Source organism: Dipodomys ordii, unplaced genomic scaffold (genome assembly GCF_000151885.1).
Source record: "Dipodomys ordii isolate 6190 unplaced genomic scaffold, Dord_2.0 Scaffold150, whole genome shotgun sequence".
In the NCBI taxonomy this organism is placed as follows: Eukaryota; Metazoa; Chordata; class Mammalia; order Rodentia; family Heteromyidae; genus Dipodomys; species Dipodomys ordii.
In genome coordinates this window covers 229363-256391 of record NW_012267366.1, presented here as the reverse complement: position 1 = coordinate 256391, position 27029 = coordinate 229363, and the positions used below count along the sequence as shown (strand labels likewise).

Sequence of the window (27029 nt, the reverse complement as noted above, 5' to 3'; positions counted from 1 at the left end):
AAAAGAAAAAAGCCGGAAGTGGTGCTGTGGCTCAAGTGGTAGAGCGCTAGCCTTGAGCTGAAGAGCTGAGGGACAGCGCCCAAGCCCAGAGTTCAGGCCCCACAACCAGACCAAAAAAAAAAAATCACTCCATGCTGAGAGCAAACCACTGCCCAAACTAAAAGGCACTGAAGTATTCCCATCCCTGTTGGTTTATGGTCTCTGGCAAGGATACCCTGGAAGATTGCTTCCTATCCTCATTTTATTATTTCTTCCTCTTCCTCTTCTCCTTCTGCTTCTCCTTCTTCTCCTTCCTCTCTTCCTCTTCCTCGTCTTCCTCTTCCTCCTCCTCCTTCTTTTGTCAGTCATGGGGCTTGAACTCTAGGCTTGGGGGCTGTCCCTGCACTCTTCAGTTCAAGGTGAATGTTCTACCACTTGAGCCACAGCACCACTTCTGGTTTTCTGAACACTGGAGATGAGTCTCATGGATTTTCTTGCCCGGGATGGCTTTGAACTTTGTTCCTCAGATCTCAGCCTCCCAAGTACCTAGGATTACAGGCATGAGCCAACAGTACCCAGCTACATCTTCTTTTTAATGCTAGTTGTGGGGCTTGAATTCAAGGCCCGGGAACTAGCCTTGGTTTTTGTTTTGTTTTGTTTTGCTCAAGGCTAGCACTCTACCACTTGAGCCACAGTTCCATATCTGAGTTTTTGGTGGTTCATAGGAGATAAGAGTCTTATGGACTTTCCTGCCTAGGCTGGCATCAAATCGTGATCCTCAGATATCAGCCTCCTGAGAAGCTAGGATTACAGATGTGAATCACCATTGCCCAGCCCTTATAACTACTTCAATCACTCACTGAAGTAACTCTTCATAATCCAAAACAAAGGATCACTGACTACCTGGCACAAGCTCATAAACATTTTCAATACTATTCCTATTTGGAAGCTTTCAAGTAAGAGTGGCTTTCTGGGAAATATGCAATGTACCATCAGCAGAGAATGTAGAAATCCCATCACCTGGTCCTACATTGTCCACACTTGCGTTGGGGCAGCATTTCCTGGGTTGATTTTGCCTCAAGAAATAGAACACTTTGCAAGAACCATAGAGAGGAACTGACTACAATCAATTCCCTATGCCCATAGGCATAAATTGTGCCCTCGTCTGTGACAGTAATTACTGACAATAAAACCTCCCATCAACCTAGGAGGCAACATCAAATCCGGCAGGCTTTGTTAGTGGTACAAAAGTCCTACCTGATTGAAATCAAGTATTTTTACTTCTAGCTCTTTTGGGTTCATGTGAATTTTATGAATTATAAATGGCCACATCTTGCAAGGCACTAAGTGGCTCACGCCTGTAATCCTAGCTACTTAGGAGGCTGAGATCTGAGGACTGTGGTTCAAAGCCAGCCTAGGTAGGAAAGTCCATGAGACTTTTGTCTCCAATGAACCACCTGAAAACTGAAAGTGATGCTGTGGCTCAAAGTGGTATAGTGATAGCTTTGAACACAAAAGCTCAGGGGCAGCACCTAGCCCCTGAGTTCAAGCCCCAACAACACATCCATCCATCCATCCATCCATCCATCCATACATGGCTATAAAGGGCCATATGTGTGCACACGCATGCAGCTAGGCTCTTTGGAGAAAGCTGCCCATAGTCAGACCCCTGTGCACCACCGAGGAAGAGGGGAGAAATCTGTCACTATTTCTCCTACTTGCTTTTCCTTTCTAGAACCTTTCTAGGGGAAACCTCAGGCAAATTTGCCCTTACTTTCGGTAGACTTTCTCGAGCTTTGCATTCTGGGGACAAAGAATGTAGCGCTGGTTCCTGGTCTGGTTTCACAAATACCTTGGGCCCCCGGCCCTGGGACCTCCTGCAGATGATGCAGGTCAGGAGACGGGCTCCGGCTCTCCGCCATCAGAGCAGACACGCCACATGGCAGGAGCATGCATCAAAAACTGGAGCTGGCCTAAGCCAGGCCTGCCCTGGCAAACAGCCCAAGGAGATGAAGATGAAAGGGCCCGCCAGCACTAATGCATCAGCATCTGTGTTTGTTTAAAATATGTACAGCTAGAAAGAGAGAGAAAGAGAGAGAGAGCGATTTTGTTTTCTCACAGAACATTCGGAGCCAATTTTGGCACCCAGATCCTCACATGAAAACCTCATGGGGCTGCAGGAGGTGTGAGCAGGCGCTCAGGGCAGAATTTCCTGCCTACACTGGAAATTCCAATGATAACTGACATTGGATTATTATTTTAAAGGAAAGGAGAAACTGCTATACACTTAAGATGGCAAGGGCGGCCACAGTGGTATGTGTGCTGAGCACTGGAAACCCAAGTGTAGAAATCAATCTCAAGGGCTCCCAAAGTGGCTTCCCAAGACCAGCCTTACCCCGGAGCTTGCTCGGACTGAACACTGCCAGACCTCACTCAAGATCCCAGTGATCAGTAAATAGTTCCGCAGCTTTAATCCTGCCAGCCATTCTGATGCACCCTCAAGTGTGAGAAATTGACTCAGAAATGACCTCTAAGCTGGACATTAGTGGCTCACACCTGTAATCCCAGCTACTCAGGAGGCTGTAATCTGAGGATCACAGTTCAAAGCCAGCTTAGTCAGGAAAGTCCATGAGATTCTTAAATCCAATGAACCACCAGAAAACCCAAAGTGGAGCTGTGGCTCAAAGTGGTAGAGCACTAGCCTTGACTAAAGAAGCTCGGGACAGCGCCCAGGCCCCAGAGTTCAAGCCCCACGATCGAAGACAAAAGAAAAGAAGTTACTGTCCACTGACTGTGTAAGACACTCTGGCTGCAGTCAGAGCTAAGGAGGTACTTGTGTCCTGCCCGTTTGGAGTTTGGCAAGTAAATGTGCACACCGAAACCTTGCACAGCCTGGACCTCTATAACACGTCAGCAGAAGAAAGCCCACTGCATAGGATTGCTCACACACATCCAGACTAGCAGAGCTCAATAGCAGTGTAACATTTTGAGCCAGAACATTTTGTTGTATTTGCCTTGGTTTCTACCTACTAGAGAATAGTATCACCTCTCTTCAGTAATGACATCCAAAATTATCCCTGGACATTGCCCAATGCCTCTGGGGGATCAAAACCAGCCCTACTGAGACAGGGCTGGACTGGAGGCATGGCTCAGGGGTAGATCATCTGCCTAGTAAGCAAAAGGCCCTGAGTTCAAACCCCAGTACTGCCCCCTACCCCAAAAAGCAGAGAACTACTGCGTTAACCCAGAATATCCTGACTCCAGACTTTTAACTTATAAACTAAATTAGATAGTTAAGCCTCTGGGTTCTGTGAAGGCCTCAAGAAACCATCATGGGAAGCCAGGTAGTGGTGGCTCACACCTGCAATCCTAGCTACTCAGAAATCCAGAAGTGGCACTGTGGCTCAAAATGGTAGAGTGCTAGCCTTGAGCAAAGAGCTCAGGGACAGATCCCATGCTCCAAGTTCAAGCCCTATGACAGACAAAAATAAAAAGAAACCGTCATGGGTCCCCATGGCTCCACAACCCATGCCTTCATCTCCGTGCCTAGAAGGATGAGAGTGAGTCTGTGTTTAAGCCATCAAGATTGAGCCAACTAGCCAGGGCGCTGGTGGCTCACATCTGGAATCCTAGCCACTCAGGAGGCTGAGATCTGAGCATCATGGTTCAAAGCCAGCCCGGGCAGGAGAGACCATGAGACTCCTATCTCCAATAAACCACTCAAAAACCGGAAGTGGCGCTGTAGCTCAAGTGGTAGAGTTTTCGCCTTGAGCTGAAGAGCACAGGGACAGCGCCCAGGCCCAGAGTTCAAGCCCCACGATCAACCAAAAAAAAAAAGATTGAGCCAACTCCTTTCTCCTTGCAAGCTTCTGAGGCTTTGGAATCTGGGCACATCTCTGAACCTGAAGGAGCCACAGCTCTGCCACTGTCATGACCCTTTGGTCTTTCCTAGTTTGTGATCATACAAAGCACAAGTTTTAGAGACTCGATGGGCCTAAGGAACCTCTTAGCTTTCTGATCCCATTTATTCTGGCAAAGGTGATTTTGTTTCCAATGGATTGATATATTAGGGAAAGATCAGAACATAATATGGACTTTGTGAATGTTTTTGTTCTTTCATCCATGAGAATGGCATAAAAAATTGTGCCCCACTCCAAGGAGCATCACAGGAAATACACAACATGCACATATATGCAACCATTCAACATGCACACATGCTTCTGGTCACGTGTGTGTCAAGAGCCACACCATCCAGCCTGCAGTGCTAGCTTCCTCTTTCCACCCTTCACAGGAGCTCTTGAGCTACAGCCCTTCTGATGTCCACGGCATGGCCAACCTCAGCCTTCCCAAGGTTATGTGACATAGTTATTGCTACATCCATGCATTTCGTAACCATTTAACACATGCAACATGTGTAAAAGTACTGTATTTGTATTAGGTTTCCTTCCCTTTGTTATACTATATTCCTGATAAAGTTTTTTTTAGTATTACATGCCTAACCCCATTTTCCCCCTAAGTCCTGCAGTCTCGATGCTCATTCTGTACATATCCTGGAGCATATGTGTCATGTTATAGCCCCAGGGTCCTGTGGCTGTAGAAAAGCCAAGCCAAGCCCTGCTCTTCTGGCTCCCCCCCCTTTGAGTGAAGCTTCAGACAGAGCCCAGGCCGTAGTGTCCCCTAGAGGTTTCTCCACCTTCTTAGGCTGCACTGGCTCCCTGCTAACACTTTGAGATTTCAAAGCTCCCTGTCCACTTGCTTCTCAATCTGTTCACCACAGCTCATTGGCCTCATGTATCTACCTGATCTGCCTCCATTGGAAAGAGTTCTTTAAGATTGGATACAACGTCTTCATTGTCATCTTGTTCTCCCAAGTCTGGCCATAGTACAGATTATCTGTCCCCACCTGTACAGCTACTCACCCACTCCGAGTTACCAGGCACTGGCGGAGCCCCAGTTTCCGGAAGATGTCTACCACCGTCTCCATGGGTGTGTGGTCTGTCACTGTGAAAGGGCTCAGGTTCAGGATGCGCCGGAGTTTCAGGGGGTGGGGGCTGTTGGCCGGAAGCTCAGGGGGCTCCTCTGTGAAGTACATGATGGAATTGCTCACAATGCCCTCCTGCCTCTGTCTGGCATTCTCTAGGATGAGTGGGGAGGAGAATAGGAACAATTAACCGTGCAAAAATCTTCTTCACATTTCCCATATTCCCGCACAGGATCCAAGAATCCCACAGGAAAGAGGTCCCGGGGGAAAAGGGCACATTCAAAATGAGGGCTTCAGCCAGACATCTGTGAAACTGGCATGTCTCTTAAGCAGCTATTGTGGGTGGGCTCCTGCAGTGACCAAACCCTCCGCTGCCAATGTCTTACAAGATGAACCCAACCAGCAGGCTCCTTTGGGGATATTCACTCCTTCCCTCTGTACTCCAGAGCACCCCAAACCGCCTACCACCATCCGTCCTTGCTTTATAAATACATCTACACCTCATCACACAGTGAAGTTGATCATAACAAGAAACCTCATTTAGCTGCCCAGTGACCTTAATACATGGGGGTGCTTTTTCATTTTTTTTACAAACCAACTTAAAATTGGTCTAATTGGCATTATGAATCCAAAAAGAAATTTAAAAAAAAACAATAAGCCCAGCCCAGGCTCACAGCCCAGAAATGCAGCGCAGTCCCAAATATGAGCCTTGGGACCAAAGAATCAACTGCAGAAAAGCCTCAGTGCCTTGCCCACTGGGTCTCCTCTCTTAAACATGGGCCATTCTGTAGATTTCTTGAAGAAAGATAGTAAAACTATTATGGTAGCAATTAGTCATTTGTGTCTGTAGGCAAGGCCATGTGAAGCTGAATAAAAGTAGGGTAACAGGAATTCATTAGAAATACAGCCTAATGCAGTGCGAGAAACCCAGGCTATTTTAAGTCACACATGAAATAAATCCATCGGTCTCAAGATATTTCTCCAAGGCGATTTTCCTTCTGTTGGAATTTTAATCTTTCTTTTGGTTCATGGGAAAAGGTTAGGAAAAATGTACAGCAGGGCCTGCTTGAAAATGAATCCTGATTTCTCTAACAACTGTCCTCACCATCTCCAAGACTGCTACTCACCTATATTGTTCTTTGAAAAATGCAAGTCTAAATGCCTCCCTCCTCTAAGGATACTTAGTGCAATCGAGTGCTGGAATGGAAAACTGGCCATGTTTGGGGTCAGGCTGAGTCTGCAAAGGGGTCTCTGTTGAAAAGAAGAGCAGAGACCTGCTAGGCAAATGCCTGTCTATTATATGGGTGAGGTTCAATCTTGTTGCATCAAATGGGATATGATTCAACCACAAATACCAGATGATACTGACACACAACACACTCTCAGATGCAGAGCCCAAATGGTTCACGCTGCCAGCTATACATCATTTACTTCTCTCCCACACCACGACACTGCTTTCCTTAAGCACTAAGGGCAGAGAGGCAATATTCAGCACATACTTATTTGCTCATTTCTACAGAGCAATTGATTCTTATAAAGTCCCACATAACAGGATTGCCATCTACTTCAATAATTAGATTGAACATCAGGATTGGATCAAGCCACAAAAGAAACCCCAATCAAGAACTGGTCACATGGATTTGCCAAATGCCTTAATTTGAAAAGCAAATGGAACTTAGTGAACCATTTACCAAGTTGCTGAGTGAAACAAGTTCCTATTTCCTCTGAATCTGCTGCCTGGGTTAGAAGCCCTGATTCTAACAGCTATTCACTCAATAAACTCCTACTCACCAATGCATCCCCGGCGCTAGGACAATGTAGACACAAAACAGACATTTGTCACAAGCACACATGGGCAAATGGATGAGTTAAACAAATGTCCCTCTATCTAGTACTACCTGTCATGTAGAACAGAGCCTATTTCACAGAGAAGGTTATTGGGAAGGAAAACCCATCAGCTGTAATTCTAGGTCCTCAGGAGACTGAGATCTGGAGGGAAGACCAAGGTGCAAAGCCAGCCAGGGCAGAAAAATCCACAAGACTTAATCTCGAATTAACCAGCAAAATGCCAGACTGGAAGCATGGCTCAAGTGGTACAGTGACAGCTGTGAGTAAGAAAGCTGAGCAAGAGTACAAGGCTCTGAGTTCAAGACATATTACACACACACACACACACACACACACACACACACACACACACACAAATGCTTCCATCAATAACACAGATATCGTTAATGAGAAAGGAATTGGAAGCAACCACCATAGTGGTTACAAAGATGATATGATTTATAAAGACTCTATAGAAGAAAAAGCAGATTATTTTTATGTTGTTGTCTATGAACATAGGAAGAAACCATTCTGCACATATATCTCCAAATATTTTAACATTTCCAGCAGAAAGGAGTTAACACCACTGTTCTCCATGACCTATTCCAATAATTATCAGCCCTCCCAGACAGAAACAGTCTTTATTCCTACATAGCTCATCTGACACATCTGACACTTCTCTTCTGCTTCAGACCTGGATGATCCCTTTCTGCAAGCAAGCATCTTCCACATGTGAGAGAATCATTATTAAGTCATCCAGCAGATGAAACAAAACAAAACAAAACAAAACTGAGCATTCCCTTAACTTGTCCCCATAACTCTAACTTTCCATCCCTTTAATCATCTTTGTGGCTTCCCACTGAGTCTTCTCTGAACCCTTACTTGCCTAATTGTAAGAGGCAAAACTATAAGAGGCTGAACCCTGCTGAGTACAAAAAGGGCCTCATCTTTGAGAAAACCAAAAAGAGGTAAAAGCCCATCTACCCGGAATTGAACAGGGGTCACCCACAGCCCCACATGGTAACAATCTGAGATGGGAGAGTGGGCCTTTTGGCCAGGTGGTGCCAAGTATCACTCTTTACAAAGACAATGAACGAGCTCTGCTTCAGCATTCCAGAGCTGGATTAAAAATAACAAAGCCCTTTCAGCTCCATATGAGCAGCTGCTACAATTTTAAACATGACATGTAAGAAAGAAATCCTTATTTTCCTTATTTACCATTCTTTTAAATAATTCTTTTGAGTCAATCCTGCAATAATCTTTTGCTTCTGATTGCTCTAAAAGTGAACCCAACACAGAATAGTTTTTTTTTAGCGAGATGCTTAATATTATATTTCTATGTTCATACAAGGACATAGAATTACTCAAGTACAAGTCGTGAACTTTCCCAGCAGAATCCAGAGGCTCTTCTATCTCCCTAGATCAGAAAAACAGCTTGTCTGATTCCTTTGAGCCAAACACCCCTCACCTTTCCACAAACCGTGTAAATAACAGTTTCTATACTATTATCGGCCTGACTGAAAGCAGAGAGGTATGATTTACACCGCGTGGTGCCTCTTCAGACATTCCAAACATAGCTTCTGAGAGAGTACTTGCTTACAAAGCTTAAATTTCTTCTCTAACCGGTTGATGCCAATTACTGCTTCCCACTTGATTACAGTAATGGATTTGGACAAAATTAGTAAGCTGTCTCTTCACAGGTGTGCTTGAGCTACACAATAGGTAATGGATTCTGTGACATTTATTATTTTTGTTTCTGAATTTCAACGTTGCTTAAAAGATTTTAGGGATTCAATAGTTTTTAAGGCTGTTGATTACATTATTTTAAAACAAACCCAGCCCTACTTAAACAACTTTTTAAGAATCCATTTGTAAGGTGCTAATTACCCTAAAGACACCAACCTGTTCTGCAACAGGTCCTATAATAGAGAGAAACAGCACTGAGCATGCAAGCACAAACTTGCTATGCTGTCTAAACATAAATCAATCTTTGCTTTGAGGAGCTAAACATGAAAATTAGAGAATACAGCTTATCTAAACTAATTTTTGTAAAGCCATTGAGGAAGATATTTTGAAGTTTGTTTTTTTTTTAAAAAAAACAACTATTTAGTGCTGGGCACCAGTGGCTCATGCCTGTCATCCTAACTACTCAGGCTGAGATCTGAGGATCAAGGTTCAAAGCCAGCCGAGACAGGAAAGTCCATGAGACGCTGATCGCCAATGAAGCATCAGAAAAACAGAAGTGGCGCTGTGACTCAAGTGGGTAGAGCGCTTGCCTTGAACTGAAAAGCTGAGGGACAGTGTCCAGGCCCAGAGTTCAAGCCCCACGACCGACAAAAAAAAAAAAAACGATTTAGCATAGGAAGAGGTGGTCAAAATGGAAGTGTCCTAGTGTCTTAGAAATAGGAAGGGCAGAAAGAAGAAACAGTTGCCTGTTCTCAGTGGGACAACTGGCAGTCATACCATGGAAAGAAAATCCCATGACACATTACGGGAATATTCTAGAAGGTATAATGGAGCGTGACAGTGTCATGTGAATATGTGAGCCATGCCATGGACCTGTCTCCCATGCAACACAGGCATGGGCCAAAAACAGAGCTGCTCATTCATGCATGTGGGCCTCTATCCAGTGGGATGGACATATCACACGGTGAAGCGAAGACTTGTGCAGAGGCCAGCAAGGTATGCCAGCAGACAACTGGCCACCTAAGTGGTTGGTTCGACTGCCTGAGGGTCCATCCCTGAGACTAGCTGTACAAGAACAACTCCCCTGCCCCCTGCCCCCTCTACCTGCTCAGCAAAACGCAGCCACGTGCCTCCTCACGGGAGTAGTGCCTGCACAGGTGGCCAGGACTTTCGAGCCAAGAAATGTCCACTCCAAGATCCGGATTTAAATCTTTGTTCTTCACAGTAGGACCAGAGGGAAGGGACCGCTCAGGAGGAATGCAGAGTCTCAGGCCATCCCCAGGCCTACTGGAGCAGAATCTGCATTTTGACCCGACCCCACGGACAAATTTGCCTCAAAGTGTGAGGGTCCCCGGCTTAGTGAACATTCTCTTGAATCCCTGGGATAAATCGAGGGGTACAAAAGTGACCATTTGTCTCACAGTAAAAAGTGAGCTTTCCCTGCCCTTCCTTACTGATTGCCAGGATCAGCTCCCTCCTCTGAGCAAACCCGATGAGGCGCTCCGAGTCTCTGGAAACCACCACAGGGAAGCCGTTGTAGTCTGTCTCCTTGATGAGCGTCTCCACGTCCTCCACGGTCATGCTGTCCTGGGTGAGGACGGACAGTGGCAGCTCTCCTCGCCGAGGCCGCATCACATCCGTAGCCAGGGTTCGGTGTGTGAATTCATCCTTCACATCCAGAAACGGATAACCATTCAGGTGGATGTGGGCCTCATAGATGCCTTCTTTTCCAAAGGCGTCAGCCACCCACTTGCTGGTCACAGCTGCTGCCATCAGGGGCACAATGTACTCCAGACCGCCTGTCAATTCAAACATGATCACCACCAGGGACACGGTCATCCTGGTCACGCCTCCTGCAATGAAAGAGGAAATGAGACTCCAAAGCTCAAGCCAAGTCATGAGGAAACAGTCTAGCTGAAGAAAGCAGCAGGCTGGCAGCCCAGAGCTGCAGCTCAATCCAGGCTAAGGAATCCTTGGAGAACAAAGGCTTGTTCCTGGGACACGCTGCCCATGCTCAGGAGGCGCCTACCTGGGGGCTTGGCTCCAAAGATGGACTGGGGTCTACGGCCCAGTCCACAGGCCTGGGGTATTTGGTGAGTGCAACCTATCTAGGTTAGGCAGGCTTACTGAATGAACAAGCAGTCCATGAACTGTAAAACCGGAGAGATTCTTAGGGAGGCTAGATGATAAGGGACCTAGCTTTGCATCTCTCAGGAGTCAGAGAGACTGAAAACGGACTCTTCGTCTAATAAGCTTAAATCAGGCTTTCTTGACTTTAGTACTAAAGGGATTTGGGGGGGTCATTCTTTGTTGTCAGGACTTGCCTATGCGCTACAGCAAGTTTAGCAGCATCCTTAGCTCTACCCATTACATACAAATGACACTCCCAGCAGTGTGTCTCACACATTGCCAAGTTGTCTTCCCAGACATTGTGAAGTTCCCCAAGGAAGCAAGTCACCCCTTGTTGAGAGGCACTATTCAAGGTAGTACAGTTGACAGATGACAGAGACTCCAGCAGCCTGCGTTCCTGAATGATTACATGGGGAAGAGTCTTCTGCTAACTCGTGGTGTGTGTGTGTGTGTGTAATATTTATATAGTGAGCAAGATCTAAGCCACTGAGACTGTAATAGCCCACTCGATACCACACTGATACCACACTGTAACTCACTATACCTGCGTGAGGGTAATGATCAAGCCCACATCTCCCTTCTTGCGTGTTCTCTAAAGCGCATCAGTACCCCACCCCCCCCCCCCCCGCCCCCCCCCCCCCGCCCCGCCCCGCCCCGCCTCCATCCCATCTGTGGAGGTACCTAGGCAGGCTGCTGCTCCCACCATAGCGTAAAGTCCCGGTGTGACACAGTCTGCTCCAGGTCTGCACCAGTTCCTAAAGATGATCCAGTCGTGGTGATGGTACGCCAGCTGCTCCACGCCGATTCCCACCATCCTGCCCGCCATGGCTCCCACTGCCATGCTGGGGATGAAGAGGCCAGAGGGGATCTTGAGGGAGGACACAGAGAAAAGCAGCCTGAGTTCCCGCTTCCCAGCCCCCAGGAAGCAGAGCCCCCCACCCTGGTTTAACTGAGCTTGCATTTGGCTTCAAAGGAGGTGCAGCCCCTCAAAACAGGTCAGCTGCCCAGGAAAAGGTAGAACAAGTGATTTGACCTGCTCCGCCAGTGGCCTCCACTATGACTAGCGAGAATGCAGTGTGACACGTTCATTTCCTCTCCTTCAAAAGCTGCCCAGCTTGCCTGCTGGGGACAGAAGAATGATAAACCCTGCTGCACAGTGCATTCAAAAGGAACATCTTCACCAGAACGCTCGCCACCTCCTCACTCCCCGTGCTGCGCCGCTCAGATTGCCTCGGAAAATTAAATGTCAAGCCACAGCATGAAAGTCGAAAAGAAGGGGCCTGTGACTGCTCCCAGGTAAAAATAAAGATGCTGAATGCATCGCTGCAGCTGGCCTGCCAAAGCTGTCAAAGGCTGGCTGCCCTCTTGCAAGGAGAGTGGCTGCATGCCTGTCAGAGAGAGAGAGAGAGAGAGAGAGAGAGATGGAGCCACGGGGGACCACTCCCCCCAATTTCCTAATAAAGCTCGCTCCCCCAAAGTATCCTGAATATTCCCCAGCTGGGTGAGGGGTAGCAAGAACACAAGACTATATAACCAAAGACATACACATGTGAGCTGCATGCTCTCTCCCCTGTAACTTCTCAGCCAGCACTGAAGGGTACTTCTAGCATGTTCCTCTGATATAAAAACACATCTCTGCTGTAGGAACTGATGGATAAGCTGGTTAATGAAGTCCACCCAGCCTTGTTCTTAAGAGACAAATTTCAGTTGTGCTTTGGGAAATTAGCATTTCTTAGAGCTTTTAAAAAGAGGCAATTCAGAGAAATGCTGCCCAGAAAGCAACAGCACTAGATTAGAACAGGGGGCTTGGGGAGGGGAGCTCTGCTTCTGGTCCTGGGTGCTGATTACATCACTACGTGCGTTTTGTGAAGGTCAAATGCTGTACACATCTCCATAAGAATGATATATTTTAATAACATGTTTAAAAATTGGTAATAATGACACTATTCAAGGTAGTCAAAAGGTAGAAACAATCCAAATGTCTATCATAGGATGAGTGGATAAATAAAATGTGAGACATGCTTAGGATACAATGAATGCTGTAGCATGGAGAAACCTTGAAAAGACGATACTCAGTGGAGGACGCCAGACACCGAAGGCCACTTGGTCCATTCCATTTATATGAAATGATCAAAAACAGGCCAATCTATAGACAGAGAGAGTGCATACGAGTGGCTGCCAGGGCTGGGGGAACAAGGAGTCACAAATAGTCTCCTCTGAGACAAGGAAAATGTACTGAAGCTGCATAGAGATGCTGACTGCTCCACTTTGTGAATGTACTTCATGCCAATGAACTGGACAATTCGAAATGTTCAGTTTGGCTAGGCACAGGGGCAGACACCTGTCATCCCAGCAGTCAGGAGGCTGAAGTATGAAGAATACAAATTCCAGGTCAGCCTGTCTCAAAAACAAACAAAAAACAATAACAACTCAGTGCTGGAGTTCATAAAAAGAAAGCTCTTTAGGAAAAGCTCTCTAAGTATGCCTGAGCTGATTGAAGACAGTGTCTCCACTGGTTTTAGTAACACAAGTGGGAGCATGTGCTGCCCCCTGCAGGCTCTCCATGACACTGGCCATCACAGCAGGACGGATACAAAGAGCCTTTGCCATGGCCCCAGGCACACGAAGGCCAGAGACGTGCTCATTCCCAGCTCTCCTGGTGCTGGCAGGGTATGCAGGGTGCCACTGTACTGTCTCCAACCTCCGATGAGTTTACATGTGTCTCTCCCAGAGCCATTTGCTCTTCAAGGGCAGCATTCTGTGGGGGGGGGGGAAGTGGGGAGGAAGAGGGGAAGGGGGCGCTCTGTGTTCCTTGGACTCTGCACAGTACTCAGGATGAAGCCAATGCTCAAGGGATGTTCGCTCGTCTAACTGGGGCCAATCATGGGCTTCACCACCTGCCATCACCTCGGCAGCAGGGAAACCTGCATTCACCGCCTGGTCTGCACGCACACTTCTGTCTCCCACAATCTGTAGGTCTCACCAAGCCACCAAGGGCCTCTAAGCCTTGGCGGTGTCCTCCATGGGAACATGGGATTCAATCGCTACTTCATACTAAGAGAATTGTTCCCTGTTGATGAAAAGAATGTCAAGCTGAGCGCTGGTGGCTCATATCTAGCTAGTACTTTTAGCTACTCAGGAGGTTGAGATCTGAGAATCCCAGTTCAGAGTCAACCTGGGCAGGAAAATCTGTGAGACTCTGATCTCCAATGAATCACCAGAAAGCAGCAAGTAGCGCTGTGGCCTAAGTGGTAGAGCGCTAGCCTTGAGTAGAAGAGCTCAGCGACAGCATCCAGGTCCCGAGTTCAAGCCCCATGACCAACCAAGTAAAAGAAAAAGGAAAAAAGAAAAGAAGGTCAAATATATGAGGACAATGAAGAAAGGCCACTTCCCCTTTCCCCTGAAATCACAATCTTATTCTGGAGACGAGGGTGCTGTCCCCAGCAAAGTCACACTTTTCCTATCTTCCTCCCCCCGCCACTTACCTTCATGCCAAAGGTGAAGATCGTAATGACGATCTTGAAGATGAGTGCCAGGGCCAGCTGCCACATAGCCGTGTAAACGCCGACCCCGGCCGGCCGGTCTGGGATGTCATCCACAGGCCGGGTCATGTTGGGGTCGTTGATGTAGTCACAGAGCTGGGAGGACTCAAGGGCCCCACAGTCATTGAACAGCTCCGAAATGAGCTCGCTGGTGCTCTGGCGCGTGTAGGGGTTGGGGTAAGCAATGATGGCGGTGATGGCCGTCACCACGATCACCTCCAGTACTGGGTACTTTCCCAGCCTGGTAGTTTTGCGCCTCCTGCACCAGGCAATGTTGCAGCGGGTGAAGAGGGTGCCCCACAAGCCTCCAAAAACTCCAAGCAGGATGAAGGGGAACAATTCGGCCATGTACCAGGGTGTGTGGTATTCCACATAGAAGAGAACCAGGCGGCTGTTCCCGAAGGGGTTGATGGATCGCAGTGTGAAGGCCGCCACAAGGGCGGCGAAAAATGACCTCCACAAAGTCTTCAAGGGAAAGTAGTAACTGACCTGGGATGAATAAGGGGAGAGCCAGAAATTGAATGCAAAGAGAGCTGAGGAGAGTCTCACCCCTTGGGTTGGCAGCCACCTTCTGGTGCTTGGCATAAAAGACACAATCCAAGATCACTGTCCAGCGAGTGATGAGCGGACGGCACTCACTTCACCAGGCTAGGTTTTGTTATGACCAAAATGCATCAGCAAAGCTACTTAAAGCAGCTTAGGTGTAAAAGTGCAATGGATACTAATCAAGGTGGGTTGGAGCTACATTTATTTTTGTGCCAGTCCTGGGCTTTGAACTTCAGGCTTGGGCTCTGTCCCTGAGCTTCTTTTGCTCAAGGCTAGTGCTCTACCACTGGTAGTTTACTGGAGCCTCACAGACTTTCCTGCCTGGGCTGGCTTCAAACAGTGATCCTCAGATCTCAGCCTCCCGAGTAGCTAGGATTACAGGTGTGAGTCACCAGTGCCTGGCTTGAGCTACATTTTTTTTAGAGAATTGAAAGGCTGGAGGTGTACCTCTTATGAAGAACCTGGGCTTAGTATGCCCAAGGCCCTGGATTCAATCCCCAACACCAAAAGAAAGGAAAGAAAAAAAGTGGGTTTTCTTGATACTGCTGATAGCACAGTGGTCCTCCTAAAAGTAGCTAAACCTCTGAATTTAATTGTCTGGACAACAAAATAGATAAAGGTTTGGAAAACCATGACCCACAGATTGTGTTCCAGAAAATACATTTATACGCTACATGAACTATGAAGATGTTTTTAAGATTTTTAATAGTTGGAAAAGAAAAAAAAAACTACTTGTGCCATGAAATATTTCTCCAAAAGAAGAACAATTGTGTGACAATTTTGTGGTAATGACATGAAATTCAAATTTCAGAGTCTAAAGGTGAGCAGCCACGTTCGTGGACAGCCGCTTGCCCGGCCCGTGCCCTCCGCAGTGGCAGAGTGCATGGACACAGCGGACACTGCACAACCTCAGAAGCCTACACTAGTTATTATCCAGCCTTTTCCAGAAAACGTTTGCCAACCCTGGTAAGAGCTGTTTAGGTCCCCAAACCAAACTGGAAGCTAAGTTGGCTATAAAGAAAATACTGTTAATCTTTCCAGAAGTTTATATTGGCAGTTTTTAAACAATACTTGAAATCATACTTAATAGGAGAAATAGTAGCTTCTTGCTTAATTGCAGGAGCCTTATTCAATCCTTCTGTGAGTTAATCCCAACCACCCGCATATTCCATAGTTAAAACTGCGCATGCCCACACCGCCCCTCTCACCTCCTCTAGACTGAAGAGCACACCGCCAATGGGAGCACCAAAGGCCACTGAGACTCCAGCAGCAGCAGCAGCTGAAAGCACCTAAAGGAAAGAAGTTGTAAGTCAAGTCCTGGGCCTTCTGCAAAGGGGAGACAGCGTGAGTCTCTGAGAAGCAGCCACTGCGGGCAGGAGCTGCTGGGCTCACCTCCCGCCTCTTGCCCTCATTCTTGCTGTACTTGGAGAAAAGGCTGCTGAAGAAGTTGCCACAGCAACAAGCCACATGCACCAGCGGTCCTTCCTTCCCAAGGCTCAGGCCAGAGGACACGACGAGCACCAAGGTGACCGTCTTGATGAGCAAGGTCCACTTCCCCAGGTAGCCTCGGATGATGAAGCCACTCAGAATGGTCTTTATCTGAAGCCGAAAACGGAGAGCAAGGGGGAATAAACGGCTTCAGCCCATGACTAGGAACAGGGTTTCCCTCTGAGCTAGAATCGTTAAGTCACATAGAGGACAGACTATTTTCATTTATGATTTCTCTATAATCTAATGCCAAGAGAAATGTGTATTCATATAGCCCTCTTACCCATAGAGATATGTTCTAAGACCCCCAATGTACAACTGAAACCTCAACAAGATGTGTGTGTGTGTGTGTGTGTGTGTGTGTGTGTGTGTGTAACATTACTATGGTTTTTTTTCCTATGCATGCATGCCTATGATAAACTTTAACTCAAAAATTAGATCAGAGCTGGGCACTGGTGGCTCACGCCTGTCATCCTAGCTACTCAGGAGGCTGAGATCTGAGGATCGTGGTTCAAAGCCAGCCCGGGCCAGAAAGTCCATGAGACTCTTATCTCCAATGAACCACCAGAAAGTCACAAGGAGAGCTGTGGCTTAAAAGGGAAGAGTATTAGCCTTGAGCAAAAATCTCAGGGACAGAGCCCAGGCTCTGAGTTCAAGACCCACGACCAACTAAAAAAAAATTAGATCAGTACAAGATTAGCAACAATAGCTATCAATAAAATAGAATAAACCTAACAATCAGGAGACATTTTCTGTTCATTTGTTCTACTCGTGCGTTTCATAGCTATTCCGTTTTACCTGTGCTATGGCTACAACGTTTGCAGCTTGAGGCATAAAGGCAAAACTATTGTGAAATAATTTTTCCCACATGATTTCATGGAAACCTCAGCATACAATGATTTTTCTTTTCCTAAGTCAAGAACTTTCATCTTTTCACTTAAAGGACACAATTTATAGCTTCTTTTTGGCATGTGTAAATTGCCAATGTCACCATGCTTGGACTTCTGAGGACATTATTAAGTACCGTAAGGGAGACTGGAACACAACTACTACGATACTATGACTGGTGATCTGATCATCAAGACACCCACTAAGTGACTCATGGGTGAGTAGCAAAGACAGCATAGTTATGCTGGATAGAAACATGATTCATGTCATCCCAAGTAGGATGGAGCAGAAAGACAAGAGATTTTATGATGCTATTCAGGACAGTATGCAATTTGCTTTAAACTTTGCTGGCCATTTGAAAATATACTTAAGACAATGCTGGAAAAGAAAGATGCCCAATATTCTAACTGCATATGTTTGACAGGATGTTTGAATCCATGATGATCTCTTCTCTGCTATCACATCCTACCCTCTTGTATTGCAAAGGACTTTTGACTACCAAAAGAATTACCTCGCCCCAGTTTCAGACTTGGTCCATTTTGTAAATGACAAATAATGACTGTCTTCCTACCAGTGCACTTGAATCTTTACCTAATGCATTTAGAATTCAACTGGATGCCCATCTCAGTGACCAATTAACTGTGTATACTGAAGTCTACTCCCACAAATGATATTCTTTTGAATAGGGGTCTCACAAATAGCTAAATAACTTTTCTACCTCCACTTGTCCATGTGTAAATTGCTGGCCTAACAAGTTACAAACCTCACATCATAAATCAGACTCTGAGCCAATGAAAATCCTAGTCAATATCTATTATCACATTGTGTAACACCTAAAGGAGCAATATCATCTTTTCTCAGTGTCAATTATATAACTTCAAAATGCCTTCTTAAAAGTTCTCAAATAGCCGGGTGCCAGTGGTTCACACCTGTAATCCTAGCTACTCAGGAGGCTGAGATCTAGGGTTGTGGTTAGAAGCCAGCCCAGGGTAAGCAAGTCTGTGAGACTCTTATCTATAACTAGCCACCAGAAAACCAGAAGTAGAGCTGTGGCTCAAAGCAGAAGAGCACTAGCCTTGAGCAAAAAATAAGTCAGGGACAGTGCCCAGGCCCCAAGTTCAAGCCCCACGACTAACAAAAACAGAAAAAGTTTCCAATTATCTAGTTCAACCCTTCTCAACTGTGGTGCTCACCAGAATCAGGTGGTGACTTGGAAAATACTGAGGTCTGACTCTCCTCAACAGATGTGCTAATCAGTCTAAGAAACATCTGAATTTCACTGTTTCCCGCGTGACTCTAAGATGAATACTCAAGATATTCCTCATTCCTCAATGTTTAAGGGACAGTCCTGAAACACTCTGTTCTCTCACTAACTCCTTCTATCGTGCATCATACCAACTTTAGGGATTTGGGAAGGGTGGCGAGGTGAGCTAACCTTCAAATTTTAAAGCACTACGCTCCAGGAAATATGGCTAAGAGATCCTCTCAACTCAAGAGAGAAAGAAGGTGAGGAGAGGGAGAAAGGAGAGAACACTGAGCAAGTCGGGGGGGGGGGGCTCCTCAAAAAATAAAATAACTCTAGGAGCTCCTTCTTTTTTATTTTAGTACTTTTACAATGTTTATTAGCAACAATTAATTGTACAAAGGGACCTCATTGTAGTATTTATAACATGCATATAATGTACTTTGATCAAATTCACTTCATATATATTACTCGTTATTAAGGAGCCCCTTTCATAGAATAATGAAAGGTCTTGTAGCAGTAATCCATATTTCCTGAACTAATGGCAGGAGTACTAGCAGCGGTTACACTGGTCTATAACTAGTGGTAGTTGGCCTAATTGAGCTTGGGCTCTGGGGACCTCAGATCCCTTTATTTAAGGGATGTTTTATTATGCCTGCCACAATCCTGCCCTTTTGTGTTGCCTTGAATAAAATTATCTATAATTTTTTGTCAGTTAGTTAATGTGGATTTAGACCCCAGGGTATAGTTTAAAAGCGTAATACATACCATTTAGAAAATTACAAGAATCTAAATTATCTGAGCCTTTGCCAGCCATGACATGTAGTGAAATGAACAATATAATAGGTATTTTGTAATTCTCTAAAATGATTTTATGAAATTGTCATGATCAAATTAGGAAGTAAGGAAGGCAGATTCATTCCCGGTAGATGCCAAAATTCAATTGCTTTCTTTAATTTGAATTCATAGAGACCAAAGCAATCAGAGCCTTAACAAAATGTGTGGCTGTGGATTTGGATGATGCAACCCTTAAAACCAGAACTCTTGGTGGTTGATAAATATCTGTATGGGTGCTGGTATTTTGTAAGAAACAGAAAGTCAATGCAGAGGAAGTGGCGCTGTGGCTCAAGTGGTAAAGCTCTAGACTCAAGCTGAAGAGCTGAGGGACAACACCCAGGCCCACAGTTCAAGGCCCACAACCACCACCACCACCAACAACAATAAAAAGAATACTGACTCAAAAAGAAAACCAATGCAGAATAAGTTCCCAGAGGAAGTGAGTTCTTAGATACCTGATCATGGGTCTATTAATGAGGCAAACAGGAGTAGAAAGTGGAACAGCCAAGTTTAAGAAACTCTGAGGGCTACCTTTAAAATATGACTTATAGAACCTAGGCTATGCATTTATTATACAATTTTTTTCCTCTAAATTTGCATTTAAAAATACTTTCAAAGGTATTTCCATTCTAAATATTACACATTTTAGATGGAAATGCTCGGGAGAATGAACAGTTAAAGATGTACTTTGGGTTGGGGAGGTAGCTCAATGGTAGAGTGCTTGCCTAGCATGTGTGAGGGCCCTGAGTTCCATCCCCAGGTCAGTTAAACAACTAAATGTAGCTAAACACATTGCATTCAAAGGCCATTCCTCTTGGTGGTGGTGGTGGTGGTTGTGGGGCTTAAACTTAGGGCCTGGGCACTGTCCTTGAGCAGTTTTGCACTCCAGGCAAGTGCTCTACCACTTTGAGCCACAGTGCCACTTTTGGTTTTCCTGGTGGTTTATTGGAGATAAGAGTTTCACAGACTTTCCTGCCTGGGCTGGCTTTGAACCGCGATCCCCAGATCTCAGTTTCCTGAGTAGCTAGGATGACAGGCGTGAGCCACTGGCTTGAATCTTTTCCTTTATAAATAAATAATTCTCTTACATACTTCTATATAGTTTAAAAATGTCAATAAAACAAGCCCCCATGAACTATCCCAAGCTTAAGAAATGGAAGCGGGGATGCTTCTAAAAGCCAGGTGTTCGTCTCAGCTCTGCCTCCCAGCCCACACTCTTTCCAAGTATTTCTTTGCCTTATTGATCATATGATGGGTTCTTTAGTTTGGCTGTTTGTAGATGTTAACATATTTATGACTTCCTTCAATGGACATCACATGCTTGAGTTTGGTCCATGTGTTCCTTATCCTTTTGTCACATAAGGAACTTAAATGATCAGCTCAGCATTTGACCCCCTTTGAGTTCAGCTGTCACCAATACAGATGTCTACTTTGGACAAGAAGTCCAAGCAGCTTCTCAAAGACATGTGTGAGTTCCTTGTCTACCTATATGATCACCAGCTGAGCCATGTATCTCTGCTTCTTCAGGTGGAAGAGCCTTTTATTGCTGCTGCTGCAGATTTCCTAACAGTTGCCCAATGAACATCTCCTTATTTTGGGAAAGACTTAAGTCAAAAATCTCTATTAAAAAAAAATCTCTATTAAGGGCTGGGAATGTGGCCTAGTGGTAGCATGCATGAAGCCCTCGGTTCGATTCCTCAGTACCACATAAACAGAAAAAAACAGAAGTAGCACTGTGGCTTAAGTGGTAGAGCGCTAGCCTTGAGCTGAAGAGCTGAGGGACAGTGCCTAGAGCCTGAGTTCAAGCCCCAGGACTGGCAAAATAAAAATTCTACTAATGTTTTGCACCAGTGGCTCATGCCTATAATCCTGGATATTGAGATCTGAAGATCGAAGTTGAAAGTCAGCTCAAGCAGAAAAGTCTGTGAGATTCTCATCTCCAACTAACAAACAAAAGCCAGAGATGAAGGTATGACAAAAGTGGTATAGTGCCAGCCCTGAGCACTAAGCTAAGGAGGAATACCCAGGCATACCAAAAGGAAATGCCTACTAGTGGGCAGTGGGATTATAAACTGGCTTCCAATAATGAGAGATCCATTTTCTGCCTAGTGTACCTTACTTCTGGTACCAAATAAAATACAGCCAGTTCTGCTATAACATTTGTTTCAAAACTGCAAATTGGATCCAATCCTGTTCATACATTAGGGAAGAATTTAAACATGATGTCAGTTTTGTGTCTACTTATGCACAATTACCTCTGGGAGAAATACAAGGTGAATGCAGAAAATTACATCCAGTTGAACGGAGCCATGCAGGAAAACATAAAACACACATAGACTAGGTCACATGTGTGCTGAGAGGCTGTGGACCTCTATACTCGCTGTCATGGCTTCCTGCTGATTTCAGATCAGCCTCCTTCCTACCTTCACGGTAACTCAGACCACAGCTGACCTTCCACCCACTTTCACAAGCCAACACCAAGCAGTCTCAACAGGTGACATGTTGATTGTGGTATTCACATGTCTTAGCCATGAAACTATGCTGATGTTTTTTTAGACTCTTGTCTTTTCCCCTTGTATCACTGAGGAAGTTATTGCGCATCGTGACTGGCTGACTCATCTTCCCCACAAGCCCTGTGATATTGAGTGTGCCATTTTTCATAGGGCCTTTTCAGAGTGTATGTGTCCCCTTAGAGAAGGTCAGTCTTACCGAGGCAATAGGATGGCGATGCAGTTTGATTTTTGGATTCCTGAAACAACACATTAAAAAGAAGCCACCAGAAAACAGAGGCAGAGCTCAAGTGGTAGAACACCAGACTTGAGTGAAAACAGCCAAGCAAGGCTGCAAGGCTCTGAGTTCAAACTCTAGTTATTGTTACAAGAAGAAAATTCAGTGTGACATATTAATACTTTTTTTCTGCCTTTCCTGAAACAAGATCCCCTAGGTTTCAAGTTCTGTCTTGGGCGTGCCCTTTGACCCATAAGATCACTTCCCCCACACTGCTGACATGAAAGTGCTGAAAAAAATACAACAACTCTAAATGTCAAAGAGTATATTCTCGGTGCATTTTTTTGTGCTGGTCCTGGGGCTTGGACTCAGGCCTGGGCACTGTCCCTGAGCTTTTTGCTCAGAACTAGCTGTGGTAGACTAGCTGTCTACCACTTGAGCCACAGAGCCACTTCTGGCATTTTGAGATTAATTGCTGATAAGAGTTTCATGGACTTTCCTGTCTGGGCTGGCTTCAAACCATGATCCCCAGATCTCAGCCTATTGAGTAGCTAGGATTACAGGAGGGAGCTACTGGCTCCTGGCCACCAGTGCATTTTTTGAAGACTGGTACTACTTTGTCGCCAGAAAAACAAGACATGGCAAAGGAAGGTGATCATCAGTGAAGTGCCTCAACAGCAATCCTCATTAATGTCTTTTTGCCAGTACATCGGCGATACAGCCATGAGAGATTCTAGTACCACATCTAAGGGAGGGATCATAATTTCTGTTCCCATTGGCTTTGAAAGTTAAGCTTGGTTTACAAAGAGTGGGTCTTAATCTGCTGAGAAGCAACAGTGCAAAATCCTGAATATAGAATACAGATGCAGAATCATGAAGTCAGACTTCAAGGTTCAACACACCAGCTCGACCATGGAAAAGTTCCCAAACACGTCTGTGCTTACTTACTTCCTCAACTGTTAAGGGAAGACAAAAAGTGCCTACTTCCTCGGCTAATTACGGGAATTAAATGAGCCAATTCATTCCAAATTCTTGCAACTATGCCTAGTATACTACCACTATGGAAGGAGTTGCTATTCCCACTATTGGTAGAGAAGAAATTCAGTTATAACTCACCTCCGGTATACCAGAACCACAGGCGTATGGTGCAAATACTCGAACCAAGGAGACAGCCAGAAATGCGAAGAGTAGTGCCCACAGGATATACATCAAATAATTCAGAATGTAGGCACTGGCTCCCTAAACAGCACACACAAAACAAGGCAGAACACATGAGGCATGGCAGAGCTAAACAACAACCCCCACTCCACACCTTCCATTGGGAGAACAAAGTTTTGATGGGATCAGGCAGGTTTGTCCCTGTCCTTTGCAAACAAATGGACAGTGTGGGTTTTATCAGCTATTGCTATTGCTATAGTTACTACATACAAACAGCACCAGGTGTTCCTCCAGGAGCTGTTTACAGAACTTTCCATGGGGTGAAATCTCAGCAGTAATGGAAAGCAGGAATGATGCTGGTTGTAATCATCACTTGCACTAGAGTTAATAAAAGGTGTGATGCAGAATTTCTGCCTCCAAGACTCTGGAAGATATGTTTTGTCTTGTCTGCAGTGGATGAGTGTCTCTAAGCTTTTATTATGGCCACGCCCAGACCACAGCAAGTAACTAACTGCCAGCAAGTGTCAGAACTGAGTTTGTGAAAGACTGCTCCTCAAAGTGTAGTCCTTGGACCAGCAGCATCAGCATTACCTGGGAGCTCATTAGAAGCAGAGACTCTATCCTACCCGACCCAGAGCCAAGGGCGAGGCACTAACAGTGAACAGGCATTATTAGAGGGGAGCTGCCTGATCATCTCCTTCAGAGGAATTCATTGGACCACTGAATCCAAAACATGTGATATGTGGAGAAGAGTTTTCTGAAACACACAATCTGGAATCTTTCAGGTAGAGATCTGATCCCCTAGGTGAATACCTCATTTTTCTAGGCCTCAGCTCCTTCCTACCATCTGGATTATTGGAGGAGAGGAAAGGAAAGAGAGATCAACCACAAGTCAGGCCACAGCCATGGCCACAGGTGGGCCTATTAAATACAAATCCATGTTCCTGAGAGTGCACCACAGATACATATAGTCATGTCCTGTGTGGTGAGAAATCGGACCAAAAAAGACCTTTCACCCACCTAAAAAATTTTTTCAAGCCTAAAAACAGCTTCTTGCTCTTTCCAACAGTAATTCCTTGAATCAAAGTATAAATCAAAGTATAAACTGGTTGAAAAGGCAGATGGCCACATTTTTGCATCCACCCCAAAACACAGACTGCAAGAAGGAGAGAAGAACTAAAAGATGGTACCCAGCCAGCCCACCTGTCCATTCTCATCCCCATGTAGAGAATTCCTTTTAGGAAATAATGGAGAGCACTGAGAAGGTGAGGTTTCAAGATCCCTGTCTACTTCTGAAATGTGAAGGAATAAATATTCAATTCTATTGAGAGGTTTAGAAAAATGGCAAAGTGCATTCCAAATTATCTTTGCTTGTGGTACATCAGTCATGTAGAACTTGGCAATCTAGTCCGCTCATCTAACTATCTGGTCCGTCAATAACCTCTCCATCTAGTCCTCTCATCTAACTATCTGGTCCGTCAATAACCTCTCCTAGTCATTGTGGTAACTTCAGAAAACAACGTTTCTACACAGGGCTGAAGCTGTAATTGCCATGACAGCAAGCACTCAACTTGTAGGTCCTCACAATAGCCACCATGACTGGACGTTCTTTTCTTTACAGAGGCCCAGAAACATCCTCTGTGATTCCATCAGAAAGTGTCATGGGACACAACAGACACACAATGACACACCATGAGACTCACTAGGAAAGAAGGTGGACAAACTAGAATTTGCATATACTCCATAGGGAAACACAAAATGGGGCAGTGACTTTTGAAGACACGCTATTATTTTTTTAAGTAGATATCACCTTTCCTCCTCAGTTAAAAGGTATAAAAATAAACATGATCAAAACAACCACCACTAGTTTTTTTTAAAAGCCACACTCTGAGGCTTCAAAAGATACAATGTGCCCGTGCAGCAGTGGAGGAGTACGGGCAGGAGGGGTTTCCAAGTGAAGCCTGAGTAGCAGCAGCTGTGGCAGGGCCAAGAGGCAAGCGCACCACACTGGAGCCAAGACTGTCATAAGCAGGAGAAAGCTAAATTCAGGAAGCTCCAGAAGACAAAGGCTGCCAGCCAGGAGAATCTGCCCAGCAGCCACTCACCTCTGACTGATTCACCAGCAGCTCTGACCATTTCTGCCACAAGGGACACTTATCTCTGTCCTCAAAGGTGGTCTCATTGGATGTCCAGCAGCACTGCTCATGGCTGTACCAGAAGGCAGACAGGCAGACCCCCTCCTTCAGGTCTGTCATCCAATCCACAGCAAGATCAATGACTCCAGCCAAGGTGCCTAGAAGAAGCAGACAAAGCCGCTGAGAGAAGTCAGTGCCCAGGACACAGCTCCCTGGGAGCCACATGGGGCTCTGTGGCTTCAATCAAGTAAGAAAAGTAGGTGTCTACATTCTTATCTCAAGCCGCTGGGGCCAAGGGACTTTGGGATTCATCCTGATCTAAGAGGTTTTCAAATATATCTTATTTGCTTTCGTTGTACAAAGGAACTGCCAGTCCACAGAGCAGTTTCCGAATACAGTGCCTCTGGATCAGATGTCACCCTTTCCACATTGTCACCACCCTCCTACCCCCCCCCCCTTTCCCTCACTTTAAATTATGTACTGAAATTTTGGCCACAGGGTACAGCACCCCTCGATCTGTGTCATCCCTGAAACATCTCCACCGCCACCTCTGACTCACCCCTGCCCTTATTTTCTCAATTCTGTTGTATAGACAATACATTCTTGCCTGCATTCTACCCCTTTCCCCCACTCATTCTTCTCCCCTTCTGCCCTTGCCATTTTTAATCGGGAATGTACGCCCTGAAAAAAAAAACATTGCCCCTCACCAGTGCTGGGACATCCCCAGTGACCACCCCCCGCCACCACACACACACACGACAGCAGCCTCGATTCCTTCCAGCAGATAGCAACTCAGGAAAACCTCACATAGTAGTCGTTTCTAGGTGTTTTTTTCTTTTTTTGGTTAAACTATGACCAAGGGGCTATGGGTCTTTATAAGTAAAAGATCATTATAAATGCTGACAGATCGATGTAGGACAAAAAATAGGAGTTCAGTGGGCCACAAAAGGCTGGCTTGGGTGTCTTTCCAGAATCACCCATTTTAGTCTGTTACACATACTTTCAGGTTTCCTCGTGGTTCAAACCTAGCTATGTCTTTATTACAGTATCAGTGTGATGTTACCACCCAAAGCATACACATCAGTGCTACAGCTACTTTCATGCTGTAATGGCACAATTGCATTTTGAGGTAGAAACAAATAAATACTTCCAAAAGTTACAGGTATTTATTCACTGGTCTTTTACACAAAAAGTTAGCCAACCCCAGTTTTAGAACTCTACATCATTTGACACTGCTGACCACTCCGTCCTTCTAGAGACACTTCTTCCCATGGCTTCCACATCATTTAACTCTCCTGTCTTCCTGTGTCCCCCAATAATTCCTATTCCTCTATTCATCTTCTAAAAGATATCACTTCCTCTGACTGTCGCCCTAAACCTTTTCTTTTTCCTTTTATACCATGCTCTCACTATAGCAAGTTTATTTGTATACTTCTACTTGTTACTGGGTGATAAATCTACATCTAGCTTGGCCAGACACCTCCAATGCCCACGGCAGACATCACCAATCAATTGTAACCCAATATTGGATTTACCTTCATAAGGCTTTTTACATGCCCATGGCAGACCTTACTAATTCTAAACATGACCCATTCTGGTGGACTCATTCTTAAGAACTTTTTAAAATAAAACTCCAAGCAGTCAAACCCAATGAACAATGAACAGGAATCATCAAAGGACACATGTCTAATTGCCTCTTGTGTCTACAAGGCCGTCTCTACAAAAACTCACAGTGGCCCATGCTGAAGTCAAGGATCTTGCTCTCAGCCTCGGCTCTGTTTCCAGCTGGGAGAAGGGCCCTGCATCCAGGGATTATGCCAGATAGAAAGCAGGGTAAGCAGCCCATTTCCAAGCAATCACTA

The 27029-nt window shown here is 45.4% G+C and overlaps 1 protein-coding gene across 1 annotated transcript in view; it reads right to left on the bottom strand.

The window, feature by feature from the left end:
- Positions 1 to 27029, bottom strand: part of Clcn4 (chloride channel, voltage-sensitive 4) — a 59998-nt gene that overhangs the window by 5093 nt on the left and 27876 nt on the right. Inside the window, exons 4-11 of the mRNA XM_013032194.1 lie at positions 25138 to 25325; positions 22991 to 23113; positions 16084 to 16290; positions 15900 to 15980; positions 14089 to 14634; positions 11285 to 11471; positions 9928 to 10326; positions 4899 to 5115 (exon numbers count right to left, since the gene is read on the bottom strand). Coding sequence (XP_012887648.1) covers positions 4899 to 5115; positions 9928 to 10326; positions 11285 to 11471; positions 14089 to 14634; positions 15900 to 15980; positions 16084 to 16290; positions 22991 to 23113; positions 25138 to 25325 — 1948 coding nt within the window. The remainder of the gene's footprint in view (positions 1 to 4898; positions 5116 to 9927; positions 10327 to 11284; positions 11472 to 14088; positions 14635 to 15899; positions 15981 to 16083; positions 16291 to 22990; positions 23114 to 25137; positions 25326 to 27029) is intronic.